Source organism: Ixodes scapularis, unplaced genomic scaffold (genome assembly GCF_016920785.2).
Source record: "Ixodes scapularis isolate PalLabHiFi unplaced genomic scaffold, ASM1692078v2 PGA_scaffold3__209_contigs__length_174095766, whole genome shotgun sequence".
Taxonomy (NCBI): domain Eukaryota; kingdom Metazoa; phylum Arthropoda; class Arachnida; order Ixodida; family Ixodidae; genus Ixodes; species Ixodes scapularis.
In genome coordinates, this window is record NW_024609868.1 from 38018283 (window position 1) to 38038458 (window position 20176).

Consider the following 20176-nt stretch of genomic DNA (forward strand, 5'->3'; position numbering starts at 1 on the left):
CTGAACATGCACTGCCCAAGAGGCCCAAGCGGAACCAACAGAGACACCTCGGAGCTGGCGGTGTTGAGCACCATCCACCCAGGACCTCGTGACGGAACAGGAGACTGGTGACCTACACCGCTGCGACCACTGTGATGACTGTGATCTAAACCTTTTCACCTCTACACTGACTCGCAACCGCAAGCCGCGATCTAGAAATGGAACAACACTGACAGTAGGGGTGCTAGGGGTGTCATGGGGGTGTCGCGAACCGGCCGCGGTTCGAGTTCGACCAGGTTCGACTTTTTCGAACTTTTAGTGGAAAGTTCGTCGAACCTTGTATTGAGGTTCGACTCGTGTGCGCATGCGCGACAGGCTGGCCAGTTGGCTTCGGATTGGATGGTAATGGCTAAGAGATGAATTAAGTGCAGCGCTGATTAGGGGTGTCGCGAACTTTTGTCGAACCAGATTTTTTGGTCGAACTTTCAAGGTTCGACCGAGTCGAACCAGTCGACGAACCTTCGACTTTTCATCAGATTCGACCGGTTCGACTTTGTGGGCAGTGTGGCCAGACCTTGATACAAGCATGTCTAAGTTTGGAAAAAGTTTTTTTTTATGCAAAGGGTTATTTTATTTTGTGAACAGCTGCAATTAAAATAAACTAATTCTAATCACTGAAGAAGTTAATAACTTAATTTTTAGTACTTTATTGACTAAAATAGCCAATCAACGCTGCACTTAATTGACCTCTTAGCCATTACCATCCAATCCGAAGCCAACTGGCCAGCCTGTCACGAGCGATTCGGAGGAGGAATAATAGAAGGTCACGTGACCTGACGTCACCGAAAGTGACGTCACAAATATAACGTCACGTGACAAAAAAATTTTGTTTTGCTTGTTTTTGTTTGTTTTGTTTTCTGTGACGTCACGGTTTTTAGCGAGGAAACTTTTTTTTTATTTTACTTTGTTGACGTATTATTTTTTTTTATTTTGTTTATTTTCTTGCTTTTTGCAACCGCGGGACCGCGTTTCTGCGCTTCAGATTGCGTTTTTCCGACTCCTTTGTTTGATATCGTGTCGTATCGTCGTATTTATGTAGTTATTGGGAACGGCAAGGCCTACGTTGTTGCGTCCTTTACCTGAATATCGTGACCGAATCGAGTGTCGTCGATTTGAATCGTGTCTTGCGAACCATCGTCGAACAAAAGGTGAGTGATTTGCGTTTTCCTGTGATGTGATTTCGATGTGTTCGTTCCACGTGTCCGAGCTGCTTCTTCGTTTCAAATACATTTGGCGCCGCTGCCTATTGTTTGAGCCTGTGCTCACGATGAAAACACGCATCGCAGAAACCTGAAAGCCCGCCAAAAGAGCTCTAAAAACCGCATCCCAGACCTGCCGGCAGACTTCCGAGCTAAGCCTGATTAAACAAAAACGTTTGATCCGGCGGAATAATGTGTTTGATATTACATCCCATGTCAACAAGGAACTGCGCTGTCTGTCTTCGCCCCCAACAGGTTTTATTCTTCCGGGTTTTTCAAATCTTTACCAACCCGCGTCCGATCGTAATACCCCGATCACAACAAATAGTTGATCGTGCTCCGATGGCTCCAAACATCAGCCGGCAAGGAAGTTACGTTTTTCGCTTCTATATTTTGACCCAAGTAAACTCATGTTCTCAAACTATGTCATTCTGTCACCACCTCCAGTTGCACATTCTGGCGCACTTGCAGCCTCGTGCACCCTTGCGAGGTTTCCTGTTATCGTACCCTGGATATCATGGATTTCTCGCCGTACGCGAGTGCTCACGGAGGCGTGCTATACACTCTGTATCATAAGTTGTGTGCAGCAGAGGCGCAGGCCCGAGCACATGACAGTAAAAAGCGCCTTTTTTGCACGAGTACCCGCGCAAAAGGACATTCTGCAGAGCTGTGCCCTCGCACCCGTGCCTTTGCTGCACACAACTTACGAGGCAGTATAATAACCGAGCCGTTTTTGTTTCTTTTGCACATTACTGTGAAAGAAGTGTCATTGCTGTTTTCTTCTCAAAGAAAACTCAGAGACGTTAGACAAAAGCAAACAGATAGGAGACTGCACATTCATATGTTTTTCCCCCTTGTGCTACAGGTGATGGCTGGTCGTGGTTCATCAGCGTTTGTTTTGAAACTGATGGGTACCACAAGGCATGAAGGAGGTGACTTGCAGCAGCAAGGCACTGCAAGCCTTCGCAGCAACTGGCTAGCCAGTGCTGCTCTGTTCTGAACTGCACTGCGTGTCATGCGGAGGTTTTGTGCAAGCTCTCTGGGCGGCGACGCTAGCCACGGTAAGTGCATTCTATGCAGCTTCCTTTTAGGGATATATGTGGCTCGCAGGCCATGTCGTGCCAGCGAAATATGTGCCACCCGAGTGACAGCAGTGCTAGTGGCAAGGCTGCGCTGACAGTAATCAACACTGCACTGTTTTCATTCAATAACTAGTGACAAGGAACCAAATACTCCCGAGAGAGTCTCGGTTGTGCTTTGATAAACTCCAGCTCGCTTATGAACAGGTGGATGGCACAGATGGCTTTTCCTGGTGGACTTGGTGTCCGTGTTAACATTGCAACCAGACTTTCTTTCAGTTTGTGGCGTTTTTTCGTTGCGGGTGACCAGCATTGCAGTAGAAAAAGATGCAAAATAGTATAATGTTTGCATTCGTTACCTAAATTAATGGCAAGAACAACTGACATACATTTCCACCGACTGCATTTCTCGGAGGAATAGCCTGGACTAAAAAGCTCGCTACACTATGTCGTTCCCTTTTCGCCTGTACAACTCTGCGTCTTCCCTCGATCGTCTTATGTGGCTGCTTCTGTGTCTGCCTAGGCACTCGGTTGAAATGGGGAAAGCTGTCTGCGTTGCACATAACCGCCATTAGAGCCAGCGTGGGCGTAGCTGGGGTAGCCCCCACTATGGCTTCTCCAGCTCGACACAAGTAACATTCCTACCGCTGTTGTGTTAGCAGAAAACAGACCTGCTTAAAACGTACAGTGCACATAGCACACAATGGAGAGGTTGCTCGCCAATCATTTTCTTGGAAGTGTGAGTTGAGCCCTTTCGAGGCAGTTTGCTTCCGCACCGTGCACTATAATCCGCCCGAGAAGAGAAAACAAGATGAATAACCAGTAGGATTTCTTTGTTCCAAGGCTTCTTGACGCAGAAAAAGACTAGGGAGCCAGTATTGTTGCTTTTTTGCTACCCCGTGCGAGACTCAAACCCGACATGCAAGGAAGTGGAAAGGCCTCTTCCTTTCTGCTTTCTTGTGCCTTGGGTTTTAGCTGTGTTCAGAATTCACAGCTCGCCTGCATGCCTACTCTTCTGTTCACTGTGTTACTGAAGTTTTCTGTCGTTGCTGTCCCAGATTGGCTTCGTGGATGCACAGAAATACTCAAGGCGCTTGACGTCTGTGGCTCATCTGTATTGTTTTTCCCGGTACCACGGCATGAAGGAGCTGGCCTCCCTCCCTTCCATCAGCTGCGAGATACTACAAGCACTGGGCTACAGCTGCAGCTAGCCCATGGGTACCGTTCTGCGTCCTGTACTGCATCTAGTTCGAAAGGCCATGTGAAAGGCAGGTGTGGTCTTTATGGGCTCTGTCACTATGTGCATTTTCTGCAGCTTTTTCGGGGCAACTTCATATTAAGATTCAATACGGACTCGAGTGAGAGGGGGGCATTCTGAGAAAGCCAGCCTCTTTGTTAAACCATTGGGACTGGTATTATATCTACAGAGTTTATTTACACCTTTTGTTATGTACTTTTTTATTTATTTTTATTTTACTAGTTACTTATACTTCAATCTGACACGACAGCCACCAAAAATGGGTAAAGGACAAAAATGTTGACATATTGGCCTTTTTGTTTTCTGGCAGTTTGTTTGAAGAGCCAATGTTGGGGGCCGTCATTCGTGTTATTTTTCCCACACGCACGTCCAGCCTATGTTTACGTAAAGCCCCAATTGCCCCTTAGCAACAAAAATAATTTATGCGACAGACTAGGCGGCAGCATTGTGGACGAAAACAGGCCAGATTATATCTGCCATGTTTAAAAACTACATTCGGTGACAGGTTATGAATTCAGTGGCAAGAATGCACACCGCCTGCCAATCACTGCTGTCAGTTGTCGTGACGTCACGTCCTGCTAAGAAACTAGTATATATTTTTTTTAAATGGCAGGTTTTGGTTGCTGATGCCTCGTAGCACGTCAGCACTCTAAGCAATTCTTCTGCTCTTGGCCTCTCCGGTTTTACTTTGCAAAGTCATGACGGCGTCTGCTTTTGTTTGCGGTATTTCCCGTGTGTCGACGTGAGAAGGCAGCGATTGTATCGCCAAGGAAGTAGCGATCAATCTGCGCATTTATTCCAGCGGCACAGCGTTTACAAACCGGACTTTGCCCTTCACCGAGGGGAAAGTCTACCGACTGGCCCTACAGTTGGCGAGCATTGTGCAGCCGTGAGCGCGTAACTTGTCTGAATGCTTTCGTCTGTATACAGTGACAAAATGACTCGCTGAAATGCGAAGTACCATACAGTACCATGCCGTACAGCAAACCATCGATCACTTGCTGCAGCAACTTTGCGTTTTAAGTCGTAATAATAAAGTGATTTTTAGGCTAAAATCATTTTTTCATACTGCTCAATTATTCGGAATTCTGCACGATCCCCATCGGGTCTGCAATATCGGTCGGTGGCTGTATAACCTTTAAACACAATGGTTACACACCACAGGTACCGGGGACCATGACATCAGTGAGCTGGCTTTCACCTTGTCCAAGGCAGCAGCGGAACACTACGGGCGGGACCCTGGATCACTGCACCATGGATGCCGTCCTGTACCCTGCACGGCACTGCGTGTGGCTTAAGTGGCCAAGCAGAGGGTCATTGCATGACTTTTATGAGGCGCCGCTAGCCATTGTAAGTACATTTTGGACACTCATGTCTGGTGATGTACTTTTGTGCTCTACCGCAGAGCACATTTGGTGGCGGTTCAGTCTTGCCAATTACACCATTTTGAAACGGAACACATTTAGTGGTGGCTCGGTTTAGGTTTCCTGGCTCGGTGATCTTGCAACAGTGTCTAGACTTGGCGTAAACCTTTTTGTACTTCATTGTCATGGCTAGTGTAATTTCTGCAATGCCGTTGAAGCCACTTCTGCACGCAAACAAGATAAAAGTCGAAGCCACATGCTCGTGCACAGTGTATGACTACATGTATGCATGGGCACTCGTGCCCATGCGTACCCACTTGCAACATGGAGCATGTTTGTTTCGGCCGACACTCCACGCGTTCATTTCGGCGTCGCCACTCCACACGTCTATGCACTCGCTGCACCTTGAGAATCAAGTGTGCACCAGAATGCACTCCCGTCATGCATCACTCGGGAGAGGAACAAGAGCAGACGACTGGGGTTTTTCCGCCATAAGGAACGAGAACCGAAAAAAAGGGGATTTTCTGCTAAGAAACTGCGTCCCACGGGCAGCAAAATCGGACGCGAGCTGGGCTATTTATTCTGTGAAGCAAGCAATCGACAACCTGTGCTTCATTTTCAAGTTTTCTTTCAGCTTGTTGCCACACAGACATTGAAATACATCAATGGGATAAAGTAAGGTTCAGAACCAACATCAGCTACCGTGAGATCTCTCACCATCCTTGCGGGGTTGAAAAATTGGGACTTCAGTTGACAAACCTCGCCCGCCCTCCTGTCCATCATCACCTGACCCCATTCTGCATATGTGGGTATGTGCAAGGGAGCGTGATCATGTGGCTGAAGATACAAGTGTGACCGGCCCAACGAGCACATAGTTTCCACAGCACTGTCGGCTTAGGGGTGCACGGAAGATACTGTATAAACTGGAATATAGGTCGACCCCTTAATTTACAAGTTGCAAGATGCAAAAGAAGTTTTTATGGCAAGAAAACGCAACCTTACCTTGGTGACAAAATTGTCCAAGTATATAAAAGGACGAGAAAACACGGCAGATTTATTTAATTGTTTTGCACTCAATAAAACAGGAAGTATGCGAGTGTTACTACTCAGATTCCTCAGAGCCTTCGTCCGACGACGAGTTCACTAACACAATTTAAAGGGACGATGCCGTCCCTTTGAATTGCGCCCTCGAAAGCTCGGAGGCACGAGCAACCTCAACGCCTTTTATATGGATGCTCTCCGACATCACAGGTATCGATCTGGCGCACAGATCCCGAATAACGTTTGCCACCTTTGTTTCCAATTCGGGGTACACTGCAGTCCTTCCACGAAATTAAGTTTTCCTCGCCTTGCTGCACGCCGCCGGTTTTTGTCTCTGGTTTTGCCAGTAGCATATGCTTTTCTCCGATACACTGAACTCTCGCTGCGCTGCAAGATTCCGGTGGATCTCTGCATAGGCGATTGCCTTGTTCTAAAAGGCTACTGTGAACTGTCTTCTACTTCCGCTCATTATTGCTGCGGTAGATGTAACAAACCAAGGAGCACAAGTAAAAGTTAATCGTGACCATCGTGACAAGTGGATGAGTGCTAGGCCATTGCATTATAAAACAAAATGGCGTCTTCAGGCACTGAGTGTTGCGAGATTATTTTTGTTTTTCCGCTAATGACCGTCATATAAGACGAGGGTAGACTTTTTCAGGTCCAATTTCAAGAATAAATTCGACCTATATTCCGGTTTATATGCTAGTTGTGCATAGTACTGTGGAAGCCACAGGCTGGGGAGGGGGGGATTAGCAACTTTTGTCTGAATGTTGAGCGACGAGCATCAAGGGCCAATTTCCTAGGGGGAGAATGGTGACGTGCGAGTACAAAAATGAGGATCCAAGCGCCATGAGCAAGAGGGGAGTTCCTCCTTTTCCTCCTCTTGAACTGCTAGAGGTATACTTATGCCCCTGTACCTTTGGTAACACTGCACAATTTGTAAGTTGAGGAAAGCTAAGAAGGAAGTTGAAGAATCGATTCATGACTCCTTTAACATTTACCTACACTAGTTACCTTGCACCATTATATTTTGTTTGAGAAAGCTCTCATCCTCACCCCTCCCATAAGGGATAAAATCAGAAGTGTATACAACGATCGGAATATAAAGTGCCACGAAACCTATTGCTGGACATTCTTACGGGTTAGTGATCAATTTTTGTATGAATGAGGCCTTACCAGTGCCTTTGCCTCAATAGTGTGGTAAAAGGGCAATTTTCTTGTTTGTGCGCACAAATTTGTTTTGAAACATAACTTGCTGGACTACCAATGCATGTTTCAAGATCTCTGTTGTGGTGAATGTTTTGCTGCCTGTTATATTCTTCAATAGCCAGTATCGTTTAAGTTCTAGAACTCTATACAGTAAACTCCCACTTGAGCAAACTTCTAGGGACTCAAAGAAATAGTTCCCTTAACTAGGAGTCCACTAAACTGAATATATTCACTGGATTATGGAACAGCATAGGGCACAGCATACATTGAGTCAAAAGGGTGAAATGCAATTTATGGAGTCATGTACATTGATATATACAAAGTGTATTGCAGTTACGCTGCTGCCTTTCTCATTTTGAAAATAGTCAATAATTTTCATTTGCACCGGCGCTCTGAAAGTGCATGAAGTAACAAAGTTGCCCAGAGAGTATCTTTTTTTTTTTTTTTTGCATATCCTCTGGCACAGCTAGTTGCTGTGAGGAAGTCATACCGCAACGGCACTGTCCACTGGCTTGAAATATTCAGTGCAGAGCCGTTCCCTGTTGGGATTGAACGCAGTTTCTCTTTCAAGCTTCGACTTTTGCTTCACTAACGTTGACAACGTCGACGGTAGCATCCGATAGTCCTTCGCAACATTCACTTGCCTTTGACCGTTGCCCAGACGCTGAAAGTATTTCAATTTGTCTGAGAGACAACCGCTTCCATTTCGTTATACTTATTACGTAAGTGGGCGCACAAACTGCCGTTGTTACCCATGTTGTAAATGACAACCGCAAGGTTTAACCCAATACGAACTGTTTATTATTCTAAATCTACAACTTAAGCTTCGTTAAAACACAGAAGAGTTCTTTTTGCGTGGCTTCTTTCGGGGCGCTCGTTTTCGATCTCCCTTGTTCCCACACCGGGCTGTGGCTGTCGCTCGAGTCTTCCTTCTCTCTCTTCTCACCGACGTTTCAAATTCCGCTTCTTTTCCCGTCCGCTTTTCGCACCCCCAGATGGTTGATGGCGGCGGCAGGCATCTCGTCTTGCTCAAGTTCGCCCGAGCTGGTGTAAACATGACGTGAGGCCGCGGGCAAAGCTCAGTCCGTCAGGTGCCAGTCGAGGTTACCCGAGCATCCACGTGCTTTCCTCGTGATCGGTGTTTTCTTTTTGTGTGTGCTTATTTTTCGTCTTGTCTGTTTACGTTCTTACGCTGCGCCGTACCACGTGAGATTTATCGCCATCTTGTTGTCGGTTTTTCTGTTTCTTGCCCTCCCGAGCTCCGAGTCAGAGTTGAAACTTACAACAACCCAAAACTAAGATGGCCGAAAGGAACCAATAATAAAGAAAAGAAAATATGCACCGCATGGTTCGTTTTTGTCTACCGCACCGCTGCTGCAAAGGCGGCGGCGGCCATCAGCTACGCCAGCACTGCAGAGCACAAAACTTTGTTGAACTGATCACAACAGTAATCCTGGGTCCACCGATCAAGTTCGTTGAACTGAAATATTCGCTATTCCGAAATTCGTTTTTCGTAGAGCAAACATTTTTGCATAGAATGCAAAGGAAAACCACCATAGATTTTTGAAAGTTTGTTATTCTGAAATACTTGTTAAACCGACATTTGCTCAAGTGCGAGTTTATTGCACCCGACTACTGTGCGTTGCCCTACATGTTCGGGTAAGGTACTGTTTCTGTTTACCTAATAGGCACTTTCGTTCTCTGCATATACACCATAGGTTTCAAACCATCCTGAATCGTGGATCAAGCCTTGCAAGATGGAAGTTCTCTTTAGGCCCAGCGCCTCTTGATGGATCAAGTCTTGTACCCCATTCCCTCGTGTCTTTCATATAAGTAAATTGTTGGTATTTCTTTTATGACAGTGCACGTTACCTGCGGACCACGTTTTACAGTCGAAACGCAGTGTACCGAAACTTCTTTTATATAGACCCCTTTCTTTGCAAGCGCCACCAGGCGGTGCTTCAGTTTGTTTGATGTCTCAGCAAACTGGTGATGATGACGATGCCGGTGACGTCATCAGTGATGATGGCGTCATCGCATCGTCATCAGCGATGACGACGATGCGGATGCCGGTGACGTCATTGGGGGGGTCACGTGACCCTGGGGGAGGGGTCATGTGACCTTAGAATGACCTTGGGGGGCCACGTGACCTTGGGGTGACCTTGGTTACGCTGACGCCGCTCAAGCCGGGAACGGGCCCCTAAGAGCTGCGCTCTAAAAGCAGACAAGTTTGAACGATCAGGCGGCCGTGTGAATTTGAAGACTTGCTGAACCCCCGGGTGGTCCGGACAACTTGGCGGTTTTCTCTCGTTCATGTTGGAACACAACTACATCTGTCGAGCACAAAGTGTTGCCAGCATAAGCAATCGTAGTTCGACAGCGTCTGGTTAGCCCTTGTCACGAATACTATCCACGTTTTTGGACGAATGGAGGGGCAGAAACACATGAAAACTGATCTTCAAACCTTTCCAGAGTCTCTTGGTACAGTTCCGTCGCAGCATTTTGACGAGAAGGCAGGTTTTTTGTCTGGTTTCTCCCAAAAGAACGCAGGAATGCATGTCTCGCACCGCGGCTTCTGCCCACCACCCCAGACCGGAAGTGTGCCCGACGCGCCACCACCGTGGCGTGACGTAGGAGAGCTGAGTTCATGTATACCGGTACTACAGTAGACTTTCTCCACAACGATGGAAGAGCATGATTCCTTAGGTGATATGCATGCTTCAATAATGGGGCAAACAAATCAGTGCTGCCCTTAACAATAAAACAAGATATAAAATCTGCACCCAAGAACAGCCTCGCTTTAATTTCTTTATTGCTTTTAACATTTCGGTGTCAACTTCCTTGATTGCTGAAATGTTCCTCAATATTACTGAAAAAAAGATGTGCTTGCATTGATGAAAGTGTGAATGTTGTGAACACATTCCTCAGCAAACAGCAGATCTCCAACAATATCTGGACCTGCTTGGCAATGGTAGCAATGTGTGTACAAATGTTCTTAGATCTAGGTCAGTTCACACACTTGGAAAATGCCCGACACCCTTTTGCGGCACATCCGCTCAATGGCATCTGCTACACTATCAGCTCGTCCTATGGACAGATCCGGTAGAACGTTGGATGCACATTACCTGCGGTGGAAAGTGGTTTTATTGTGGTTCTTATAGTAAACATAAGGTCTGCACAATACTTAACGCAAAAAGAGCATTCAAAAAATGTGTTTTTGCTGACCGTGGAGGCATTGACGCTGTGGCGCTAAGAACATTATCCACCCTTACCTGCTTGCATGCCGGCAACAGAAAACTGATTTTGAATGCTGCTTTTCCGTGGAGCTTGTCAACTGATAGATCCAAGAACGTTGGCATGTATGGCCCAAGGGGAGGCATCTATTTTCCAAAGCACCGGTTTAGAAACCCCCATTTTATTGAATCCTTTCAAAAAGACGCCCAGTTTAGAGAAAACGGCAACGAACCTCCTTTCAGCAAATTTATTTTTAAGAAAACAATTCACCGAACTCGACTGCTTGCTCCAGCATTCGCTTGTTCTGTCTTCGCTGACGGTGAAGCTGAGCCAGTCAGCGAGTCGCTCGCTTGGGCGGCCAGCATATTCAGAGTATGATGGACATGTTTTCGTGCATGTCACTACCCTGCTGTTTTCGAAAATAGTACTTTTACGTTCTGTTTGTTTCACAACTTAAATCATGCCTCAGTGAATCATGTGCTGGCCTTTAGGTGCTTCCAGATTTGCTTATCTTAATTCAATCGAAGGGATTCACTAAACTGCGACCCTTTTTCAATAAATGCTGCTGTAAACTGAGCTTCGATAAAATGTGCCAGTCCTCGAAAACACGCTTCTATGATATGGTGTTCGGTCAACTGCCATAGACCCCTGCACGAGTGCAACTGAGCAGCAGTTGTAGGTACAGCACATTCTATTAGCATAAAATAAAGGCACACAGTCAAACAAAGCACCTCAGTGATGCCTAGGAGATCAGCGAACATAGAAATATTTTACACTGAGTACTATTCAGTTTCATATCTCTTAACATTACCGTCCCGCTTCGGCTAGTCCCTAGATTGTTGACAGCTGCCCCGGCGAGGATGCTTTCCGGACATTCGAAAATAAAACATCTCAGCACAGGTGCTATCCACCGTTTAACCACGTGTTCTTTACGAACATAATACCCCTGTCAGACGGCAGCTAAAATGGCATTTACGCCAAATGACATTCAGTGTAAATGTCATTTAGGCACTGCCACACGGCAACTCAAATGGCATTTAACCTAAATGCCATTTCGGGTAAACAGAGTTCCCCAAACTCATTTACGGCTCGCAAAGCGTACTCTCGATGGCAGCGCTCGACACATATTACGGGATTGTTTAAAAAAAAAGAAGGCATATATTGCGGAAACAATTTTTACATCGTTTTAATTACGAAAATAATTTCTTTAACGCGTAATTCGCACGCACTTTACGTTCCTAATTGTTTAACCTACTCACGACTCCAGTTACCCAGTAGGCCTAATGGCTCTGAAGTCTGAACCGCGGAACTTGTCGTGTGCTCGCCTCGGTCGGCTCTCGGTTCGTTGGTTCCACTTGCGATGCGCTCCTCATTTACGCGTTTTTACGATATCGGAAGGAGCGCCTGCCGACAAAAAAAGGCGACCTGTCCCGCGAGACGTCGGTACTCAAACTATGTGAGACGAGCACCTCGAATGGTCTTCGGTAGCAGAAGCGGAACGGCGGGTTCTGCACCGGCCTACGGGCAATTTTAGAAGCCCTCCGTTTCCTCAAGATATACATCGCGCTTCATCACAATACCGAAACCTCAAGGAACATTTTTGGGTAAGATATAACTTTAACGGTGGGTATAACCAACAGGAGCACGCAAAACAATTAGCGGAGCGGACGGCCGCCTAGTATTCGTTTTGTGTGTGGGTCGTCGCAGCACTGCGTACCTCGAACGAGTACTGCGTACCTCGAACGAGTTCATTGCACGACGCTTGGTCGTGGTTCATACTAGCTGACTTCACCTAGCAGCGCTTTAAATTTCGCGTTTGTTGCTCTGGCAACAGCTTGCGAAGTTGGCTGAATCTTTACTTGGCTGCCGCGAAGTAGAGATTCTGGGAAGAATGCAATACGACAAAAAGAGTTTACTTTTCTTGAAGTTGTACAAATCTTGTAAATGCCCTGTTCTAATAAACGTAGTGTAGGTATTCGTCACCCTGACTTTTGACCGGCTTTTACATTCCCATTGACATCCTCCAAAAAGAAATAAAAAGAAATGCTGCGTGAAGTCAGTCTCTCAATGTTTCTATTTCTAGCTTTCTTTGATGTTGGATAATCCCATACTGTTTCAAAGCGAAATATGCTACGTGTGTTTACATGATAGGTGCACAATTTTATTCCAAAACATCCTAAAAATTGTTTAATAAGGCATTGCATATATACATCGAATACAGTTGCTGCACAGTTGCTACTTGAGATATTTACGTGTTCCAGAAAACATCTGCTGCTGGGGGCCACCATAGAAGTAGGCAAAGTAGTGAGCTGGCTACATTACAGAGGAATCTACAACTTCCCGGGATCACTGTCTCTAAATAAGTGGCAGCTTCTTGCAACCGTGGCCATTTTTGTGACATTCTCCTCATTTGTTTTCAGACGTGCAGTGTAAAAGTATCGCAGAAAGCAACCTGTGTGAGGTACCTTCTAGAAAAGCAGCAATAAAATAATTGTGTGAGGCTGACGATGACAGTCCAATAGCCAGCGTCAAGGCTGTCACTGGTGTTGACCCCAAGATACCCGAGACTAGAGGCAATGTCAGTGATGATGCCACGAGTACCAGAACAGGCCGACGAAGCAGTGGTATAAGGGCCGGCACAAGCAGTAATGTGCAGCTGAGCTGACAAGAGTGAAAAGGAAAAGGCCACATAGCCATAGAAGCTGCTTCGGCTCGTTGTTGAAGCAGCCCGACATGCCCCACTAGAGCACTCGGAAGATGCGAGTCGCAGTAGCAGTGCCACGAAATGTTGGAGAAGCAACTGCTCGCATTGCGCAGAAGGTCGAGTTGGTAACTACGTTCAGTAAAGAAGGCGGTCATCGTCTTAAAGACGAAAATCGATTTCGTCGCTGCAAATCTTATGGAGGCGAAGGAATTGTGAGAAGGGAATAGAGTTGATTTGGGATCTAGGATGGATCAAGGAGTAAAGAAGGTAGCTATGGCTGTCAGTGGGTTTATAGTGCACAGAGGTGTGGAACCTGTGACCGTTGCTAGTGACTTTTAAGTCTAGGAAGTTGACAGCGCATTTCGATATCGGTGAGGTAAACTTGAGGGAGGGGTAGGCGTTACAGAGTGCAGACCACCATGTTTCCACCCTTATCGGCTGGCTTGGTTACGAGGTTGGTGCGGTTTCGAAGGGAGTTTAGAGCGGTAACTTCTTGTGGGGTTGCGTTGCGGTATTTAGAGATTAGTTTGCTAGAGGAGTTGGCAAGGATGCTACGACATGCTTTGATTGAACTGTCAGTTTCAGGGTGTTTGGCGGGAAGCGGGGTCCGGATAGTAGTCTTTGGGTTAATGGTGTCGAACATGGTGCGATTAAAGTTAAACGGATGCTGGGTGAAGTGGGCATCTAAAAGTAGGCATCAGAAGAATTGTTCGCTGTCCACATGTAAAAACAAAAAAGGCTAAGGTCGGCTTTGAAGTGCAGGGACGAAGGACAGGCCCTTCGATAAGATAACCGTGTTCAGGGGCAGTGACAGTAAATCGTCTCGTATGGTGACATCATCGATGCGTTGGATGGCAGCCTCATCATTTCGGGGCAAGGGTGTGTATAATTTCCTTGATTTACAGGTGAGACCATCGGCATAGAGATATGAGTTGACTTCCAGAATTTTGTCAACAAGTTTGCATGAGTGTGAATTGAAAGATGAGTCAAGGGACTTGAGGAGTCTTAGCGACAGTGAGCGTTTGGCGTAACTGGGCACAGTGGTCATTATGATATCTCAGATGTGCCTTCACTAGCTGGAGAGCAGCATTATCTAATATTTGTGACACTTTTGAAGGGCCGGAGGAATTCTCAATGGCAGGTTGTAAGGAGGGCCGGTGTGTTTGCACGCAAGACATGTCGGAGAGCCGCACGGCGTGGTACCAGGGAGCAAAGTCTGAGGCTTTGTGGTCTGGTTGCTGCATACTGGAAGGGATCGTAAGTTGGCCTTTGATAGGAAGTTAGGGCGGGTGCTTTAGAAATAACTGTAGAGTCTACGAGGTGGAAAGTGGTTTTCATGATTAGTTTGCCGAGCCTGGGTACGGGGGGACGGAACTTAAAGATGAGGGGGTTTCGGAGTGCTTGCTGCATACTGGAAGGGATCGTAAGTTGGCCTTCGATAGGAGATTAGGGCGGGTGCTTTAGAAATAACTGTAGAGTATACAAGGTAGAAAGTGGTCTCCATGATTAGTTTGCCGAGCCTGGGTATGGAGGGATGGCACGAAAAGGTGAGGGGGTTTCGGAGTGGTTGCTGCATACTGGAAGGGATCGTAAGTTGGCCTTCGATAGGAGATTAGGGTGGGTGCTTTAGAAATAACTGTAGAGTATACAAGGTAGAAAGTGGTCTCCATGATTAGTTTGCCGAGCCTGGGTATGGAGGGATGGAACGAAAAGGTGAGGGGGTTTCGGAGTGGTTGCTGCATACTGGAAGGGATCGTAAGTTGGCCTTCGATAGGAGATTAGGGCGGGTGCTTTAGAAATAACTGTAGAGTCTATGAGGTGGGAAGTGGTCTCCATGATTAGTTTGCCGAGCCTGGGTATGGAGGAATGGAACGTATAGATGAGGGGGTTTCAGAGTGGTTGCTGCATACTGGAAGGGATCGTAAGTTGGCCTTCGATAGGAGATTAGGGCGGGTGCTTTAGAAATAACTGTAGAGTATACAAGGTAGAAAGTGGTCTCCATGATTAGTTTGCCGAGCCTGGGTATGGAGGGATGGAACGAAAAGGTGAGGGGGTTTCGGAGTGGTTGCTGCATACTGGAAGGGATCGTAAGTTGGCCTTCGATAGGAGATTAGGGCGGGTGCTTTAGAAATAACTGTAGAGTCTATGAGGCGGGAAGTGGTCTCCATGATTAGTTTGCCGAGCCTGGGTACGGAGGAATGGAACGTAAAGATGAGGGGGTTTCAGAGTGGTTGCTGCATACTAGAAGGGATCGTAAGTTGGGTCTGTCGATAGGAAGTTAGGGTGGGTGCTTTAGAAATAACTGTAGAGTCTACGAGGTGGAAAGTGGTCTCCATGATTAGTTTGCCGAGCCTGGGCACGGAGGGATGGAACGTAAAGATGAGGGGGTTTCGGAGTGGTTGCTGCATACTGGAAGGGATCGTAAGTTGGGCTTCGATAGGAAGTTACGGTGGGTGCTTTAGAAATATCTGTAGAGCCTACGAGGTGGGAAGTGGTTTCCATGATTAGTTTGCCAAGCCTGGGTACGGAGGGATGGAACGTAAAGATGAGGGGGTTTCGGAGTGGTTGCTGCATACTGGAAGGGATCGTAAGTTGGGTCTGTCGATAGGAATTTAGGGTGGGTGCTTTAGAAATAACTGTAGAGTCTACCAGGTGGAAAGTGGTATCCATGATTAGTTTGCTGAGCCTGGGTATGGAGGGATGGAACGTGATGATGAGGGTGTTGCATGGTGGTTTAGATCTTGGTTGGGGAAATAGAGCGTCGTGCCGTGAAATGTTAGAGACGCGACTGCTCGCATTGCACAGAACGCTGAGTGGGTAGCTACTTTAGATAAAGAAGGCAGTCATTGTCTTAAAGGGGCACTCAGGTGGATTCTGAGATCGTCTATTTATTGTCATAACTCAATCTATGGACTCCAAGCATTTTACGAAACCCGAAATTACATACAAGGGCGGTCAATCTCGCTATTTAAAATTCTATTAAAAATTGTGGCATGCCCTCCTTTCTGCACCGTGGCGCAGAACGCCAGAGGGTGCCATCGGACGGGAAGGCAGCAGGGGAGGGCACATGACAGCCAATTACGAATAATGGCTTCCCGGCACACTAAATTTTCAATCATGTGCACCTTTGAAAAATCAGTCCGCCGAGAAGCCGTCACTCGTGACTGGCTGTCGCGTGCCCTCCACTGCTGCCTTCCCGTCCGGTGGCACCACCTGGTGTTCTGCACTACGGCACGGAAAGGGTTCCACAATCTTTAATTGGATTTTTACTATGAAAATCGGCTGCCCTTGAATGCTATCTTGGTTTTTTTAGGATGCTTAAAGCCCATAGATTGAGTTATGCCAATAAATAGACGATCTCAGAATCCACTTGAGTGCCCCTTTAAGCTGTTGACGGAAATCAATGTCGTTTCTGCAAATCCTACAAAGGCGAAGGATCTGCAGCCTCTAACGCCTTTTTGAACTCCAACACTGGTTTGCCCAGGGGACGACGCTGCAGCCTTTTGTCCAGGATACCACACACCAGACGGTCCCATAGCATGGCTGACAAGGCCTCACCAAAGTTGCAGTGTTCGGAGAAGCGGTGCGGGGCGGGGACAAAATTCGAGATGCTTTCTCCAGGCTGTAGGCTGCACTTATGAAACGCAAAGCACTGAACAATCACTGACAGGCACGGTGTGAAGTGGGCAGTGAGCTCCAACACAATGTCCGCATAGGGAGTCGACTGGCACACACGAGCATACGACGGAGTAGATTGTCGGTCCACAAACGCTACACAGGACTGCATACATTGGGGACTCCTCGACGATGTTGTGCACAATGAAGAAAAAGTTTAGTCGCTCCTGGTACAGGGGCCACACTTCAATCTTTTTGGGTCTAACTCTTCGAGATGTCTCAGCCGCCCCATGATGACAACGTTAGGCTCGTCCTTTTTCGCCATATGCTCTCGTCGTTGCCAAGTTGTCACGAAGCTGTCGTTGCTCAAAAAAGTGTGGTTGCGTGCCTCGGAGTTTAAATTTCTTCATTCTCGTTGTTGCCCAAAGCTTTATTCAGGCGGCCGACATGGCCGTGCAGAAAAGAGGAGTTAGACAAGAGACACGTGGTTTACGACGAGTCCCCAGAATGACAAACGGTTCGGTAAAACCAGCTTGACTCGCCTTGGCTCGACTTCTGCTGACTCGCCGATGTTGCCACATGCACACACACAACACTCACGACGCAAAATTCCGTTTCATTTTAAGCGCAAGATCCAGGCTTTCAATGTCGCTACCAAGCATGCACGATCATGCAGTGGTAGCATCGTTCAGGGCAACATGCTCACGCTCATAGCTTCAGCTTAGTAAATGAAACCATAGCCCCTGTATCCACTCTAATTCTCCAAGTCAGTAGTAGGCTGAAGTTTATCCATCACTACAAGAAGTTGGGAGTGATGCTGAGAAGTCTGGGGGGGTCGTCGCATGTACGGAATTGACTGATCGACGTGCAGTTTTCTGCAAGATGATGTCCTGGGTTGGGCAAGGTTCGAGCATGTTGGATGTTATCAGGAACACTTGGTTACACAGGATCCGTGGGGGCATGGCGGTCCCATTGACTGTGGCCATATGTGCCTGGGGTGTCACTGCTTCCCGAGTGCTAGCCAGTGCCAACCTCTTGAACATAGTCACAACACTGCCTCAGCATCCCAACATTGAGACACTGGAACTGGTAGCAGTGGTCTAGGAGAGCCAGAGGAATCGCTGTAGTTGGATAGAAACATTGCAACAGATGCATCAGTCCTCTAGGCATAAAATATCTTACACCTTAGACATATTATTCTCAAAATTGTAGATTCAATGGGGAAGCAGAGCAGTCAAAATTTCACCAAACAGCTAGCTTGGAACATTTCTCGGAAACTTCACAGAATGGCAAACATTCTATAGCTTCTAAACATACTATTTACAATGCTAGAAGCTGGCACTCTTGTCTCGTATTTAGAAACAGTTATTCAGTCATTTTCACCTCATCGAGGATGCACAATTGGGAAGATGATCAATCCAGTTGTTTTATTCACATTAAAGCGAATTAACGAATAACTTTAGAATGCTGACAGGAGCTATATCAGTTAGTTTTGAGTGACATTCAGTAAAAGGAAGACAAGTGAATTTTTTTTTCTTTTTAATTTTGTGAGTTTGAAACAAGATTGCCTGCATTTTCTAAGAGCTAAAAAAACATGTAGGGATATTATTTCTACTAGTTCAAACATTTTTTCTTGTTTTTTTGCAAAAAAAGGAGGTACTTACTATTTTTATTATGCTTTGGTAGCCGCTGGTGCTGAAACTTGATGTCCTAAGTGGCATTCCTACAGCGATTCTCTATGACCTGAGGGAATCCTGAGGCAGTTCGGCTATCCCGTGTGTGTTTAACCGTTCAGCGGTCGCGGCGGCGCTCACGATCTTGGGCCAGACGCGTCGGAGGGATGCGATCACTTGGCAGTGGTTTGCCTCACGACGAGCGAGTTGGCGATGGTTCTGTCCTCCGCAGGAGAGTATGGCTTTGCAGCGCCGACTCACTTTGTCACTGGGGTGGTTAGGTGCACGCAAGTCACCTGGCGAACCAAGTACTCTATGTAACACCGACACACATTCACAAGGTGCCTGATCACGTCGCCGGCATCAGCCAAACGCCTGCTTGAAGAGGCAGTACGTTAGTAGGTACGGTAGCCTGTTTTCAAACCGAAGCTCGCGGAATGCGTCTACGACGAAGATGATGGACGGCCTTCTCAACAGCCGGAGACGCTCGAACCAAGATCAATCCATACCACCGTGATAGTGACGGCGGAAGCGCAATACGGCATCCAGGATCCCTCGCAGACGTAGAAGTGAACACGGCAGCCGAAGATCGAGCGTGAGGGACAACCAGAGCAAGCAAGCACTACCGAAATTAACGAAAGAACTGTGCCACTGTGCGAGCAAGCTGTCAGCTGTAGTGGCACTGGCAAAGCGCGGGAGGCTCGGCTTACGGATCGGCTTATGACGACGTTAGGTTGGCTAATGAATTTCGCCCCACGCTTCGCTTTATTTTTTCGTCAGACACTAGTGAGCGCAACTTTCTATCCCAGTTTTTTGTTATATTTTCTTTTCCCAGCAGACAACACACACAAAAACAAGTGTTTTGCCGTGTTAAAATTGTTTATTGACGAAAACGTGTTCTATGTGCACGAGACGAATTTGCGATCGCAATCGTAATAGACATCACTTAAATGTCATTTTAGTTGTCGTCTGGCAGGTCCCATCTTGAATGTCATTTGAAAACCTGAATGTCATTTGGCGTAAATGCCATTTTAGCTGCCGTCTGACAGGGGTATAACTCGGCTTCCAAACGATATTATAGAACGCCGTAAGTTAATATTTTCAAAACAGTAAAAGCGTATCTTGCAACTGCGCAGCATAAAAAGAACAGTGCAGGTAGAGCGGATCCGTATCACATGAGCGAATTGCATTTTAGCGAACAGCGACATTGGTCACTTCCTACGTATCCGGATTCATACATAACCAGACTGTCGTTAGCAAAATTGTAGGTACTGAAAACAGGGAAATGAACGAGTGTGTGATGGGTTGGTAAGGGAAAGAAACGTGGACAAAAGGCAAACAAGCAATTTAGGAGACGACGACCCACCGAGCTAATGCTCTGTACGAATCTAAACCTCAAATACTACTTTCAGTACAAATACAAGATACCCACAATATTACGCGATAAATAGCCACCAAAATTAACGTACCAATTGGGCAGTGCTGTTCGTAAATCACGTAAATCGCCGAAATCACAGAACGTTCATGAAAGACGAAACGGAACGGCCATCTTGAAAAAATAAAAACAGTGATGGTGATAGCGATGTGTATTCTGTAAAAACTCTGAGGACAAATGCACTCAATGTTTTTTTTTTCCTGATTTTTCTTCAGATTTATGTATGGCAATTGCAAAAACTTTGGAAAACTTACTTACCCTAGCAAGACCTCGTTAAAATAATGGTAAATAATGGTAATAGACGTTTTGAAATACACTTGGCAATG

At 46.6% G+C, this 20176-nt stretch overlaps 1 protein-coding gene and 1 long non-coding RNA gene across 7 annotated transcripts; one reads left to right on the top strand and one right to left on the bottom strand.

The window, feature by feature from the left end:
- Positions 1-877: 877 nt before the first annotated feature.
- On the top strand, positions 878-7937 carry LOC120846587. Of its 6 annotated transcripts, none has more exons than XM_042292379.1 (5): positions 972-1187; positions 2104-2299; positions 3376-3589; positions 4378-4447; positions 4740-6513. In XM_042292379.1, exons 2-5 carry the CDS (start codon positions 2254-2256, stop codon positions 5055-5057), a joined length of 648 nt encoding a protein of 215 aa, XP_042148313.1. In that variant the 5' UTR covers positions 972-1187; positions 2104-2253; the 3' UTR covers positions 5058-6513. The 6 variants fall into 6 exon arrangements, 2 of the variants coding, with proteins under 2 accessions (XP_042148313.1, XP_042148314.1); XR_006078079.1 differs by lacking the exon at positions 4378-4447 and having other exon boundaries at positions 982-1187; positions 3376-3535; positions 4740-4925; positions 5574-6513; XM_042292380.1 differs by lacking the exon at positions 972-1187 and adding an exon at positions 1235-1493.
- Positions 7938-9967: 2030 nt separating this feature from the next.
- LOC121837051 lies at positions 9968-19938 on the bottom strand. The gene is made up of 2 exons (XR_006078081.1): positions 19885-19938; positions 9968-10569 (listed from the first exon to the last, which is right to left on the bottom strand). It is a non-coding gene; the product is annotated as an uncharacterized LOC121837051 (long non-coding RNA).
- Positions 19939-20176: the final 238 nt, after the last annotated feature.

What these genes read in the sequence shown, in the direction of transcription:
- LOC120846587 (XM_042292379.1), top strand. Translation starts at nt 2,254, where the DNA reads ATGCGGAGGTTTTGTGCAAGCTCTCTGGGCGGCGACGCTAGCCACG. An exon ending in GGGCGGCGACGCTAGCCACG is followed by an intron (nt 2,300 to 3,375) that starts GTAAGTGCATTC and finishes TTGCTGTCCCAG; the next exon opens with ATTGGCTTCGTGGATGCACA. An exon ending in ACCGACTGGCCCTACAGTTG is followed by an intron (nt 4,448 to 4,739) that starts GCGAGCATTGTG and finishes TACACACCACAG; the next exon opens with GTACCGGGGACCATGACATC.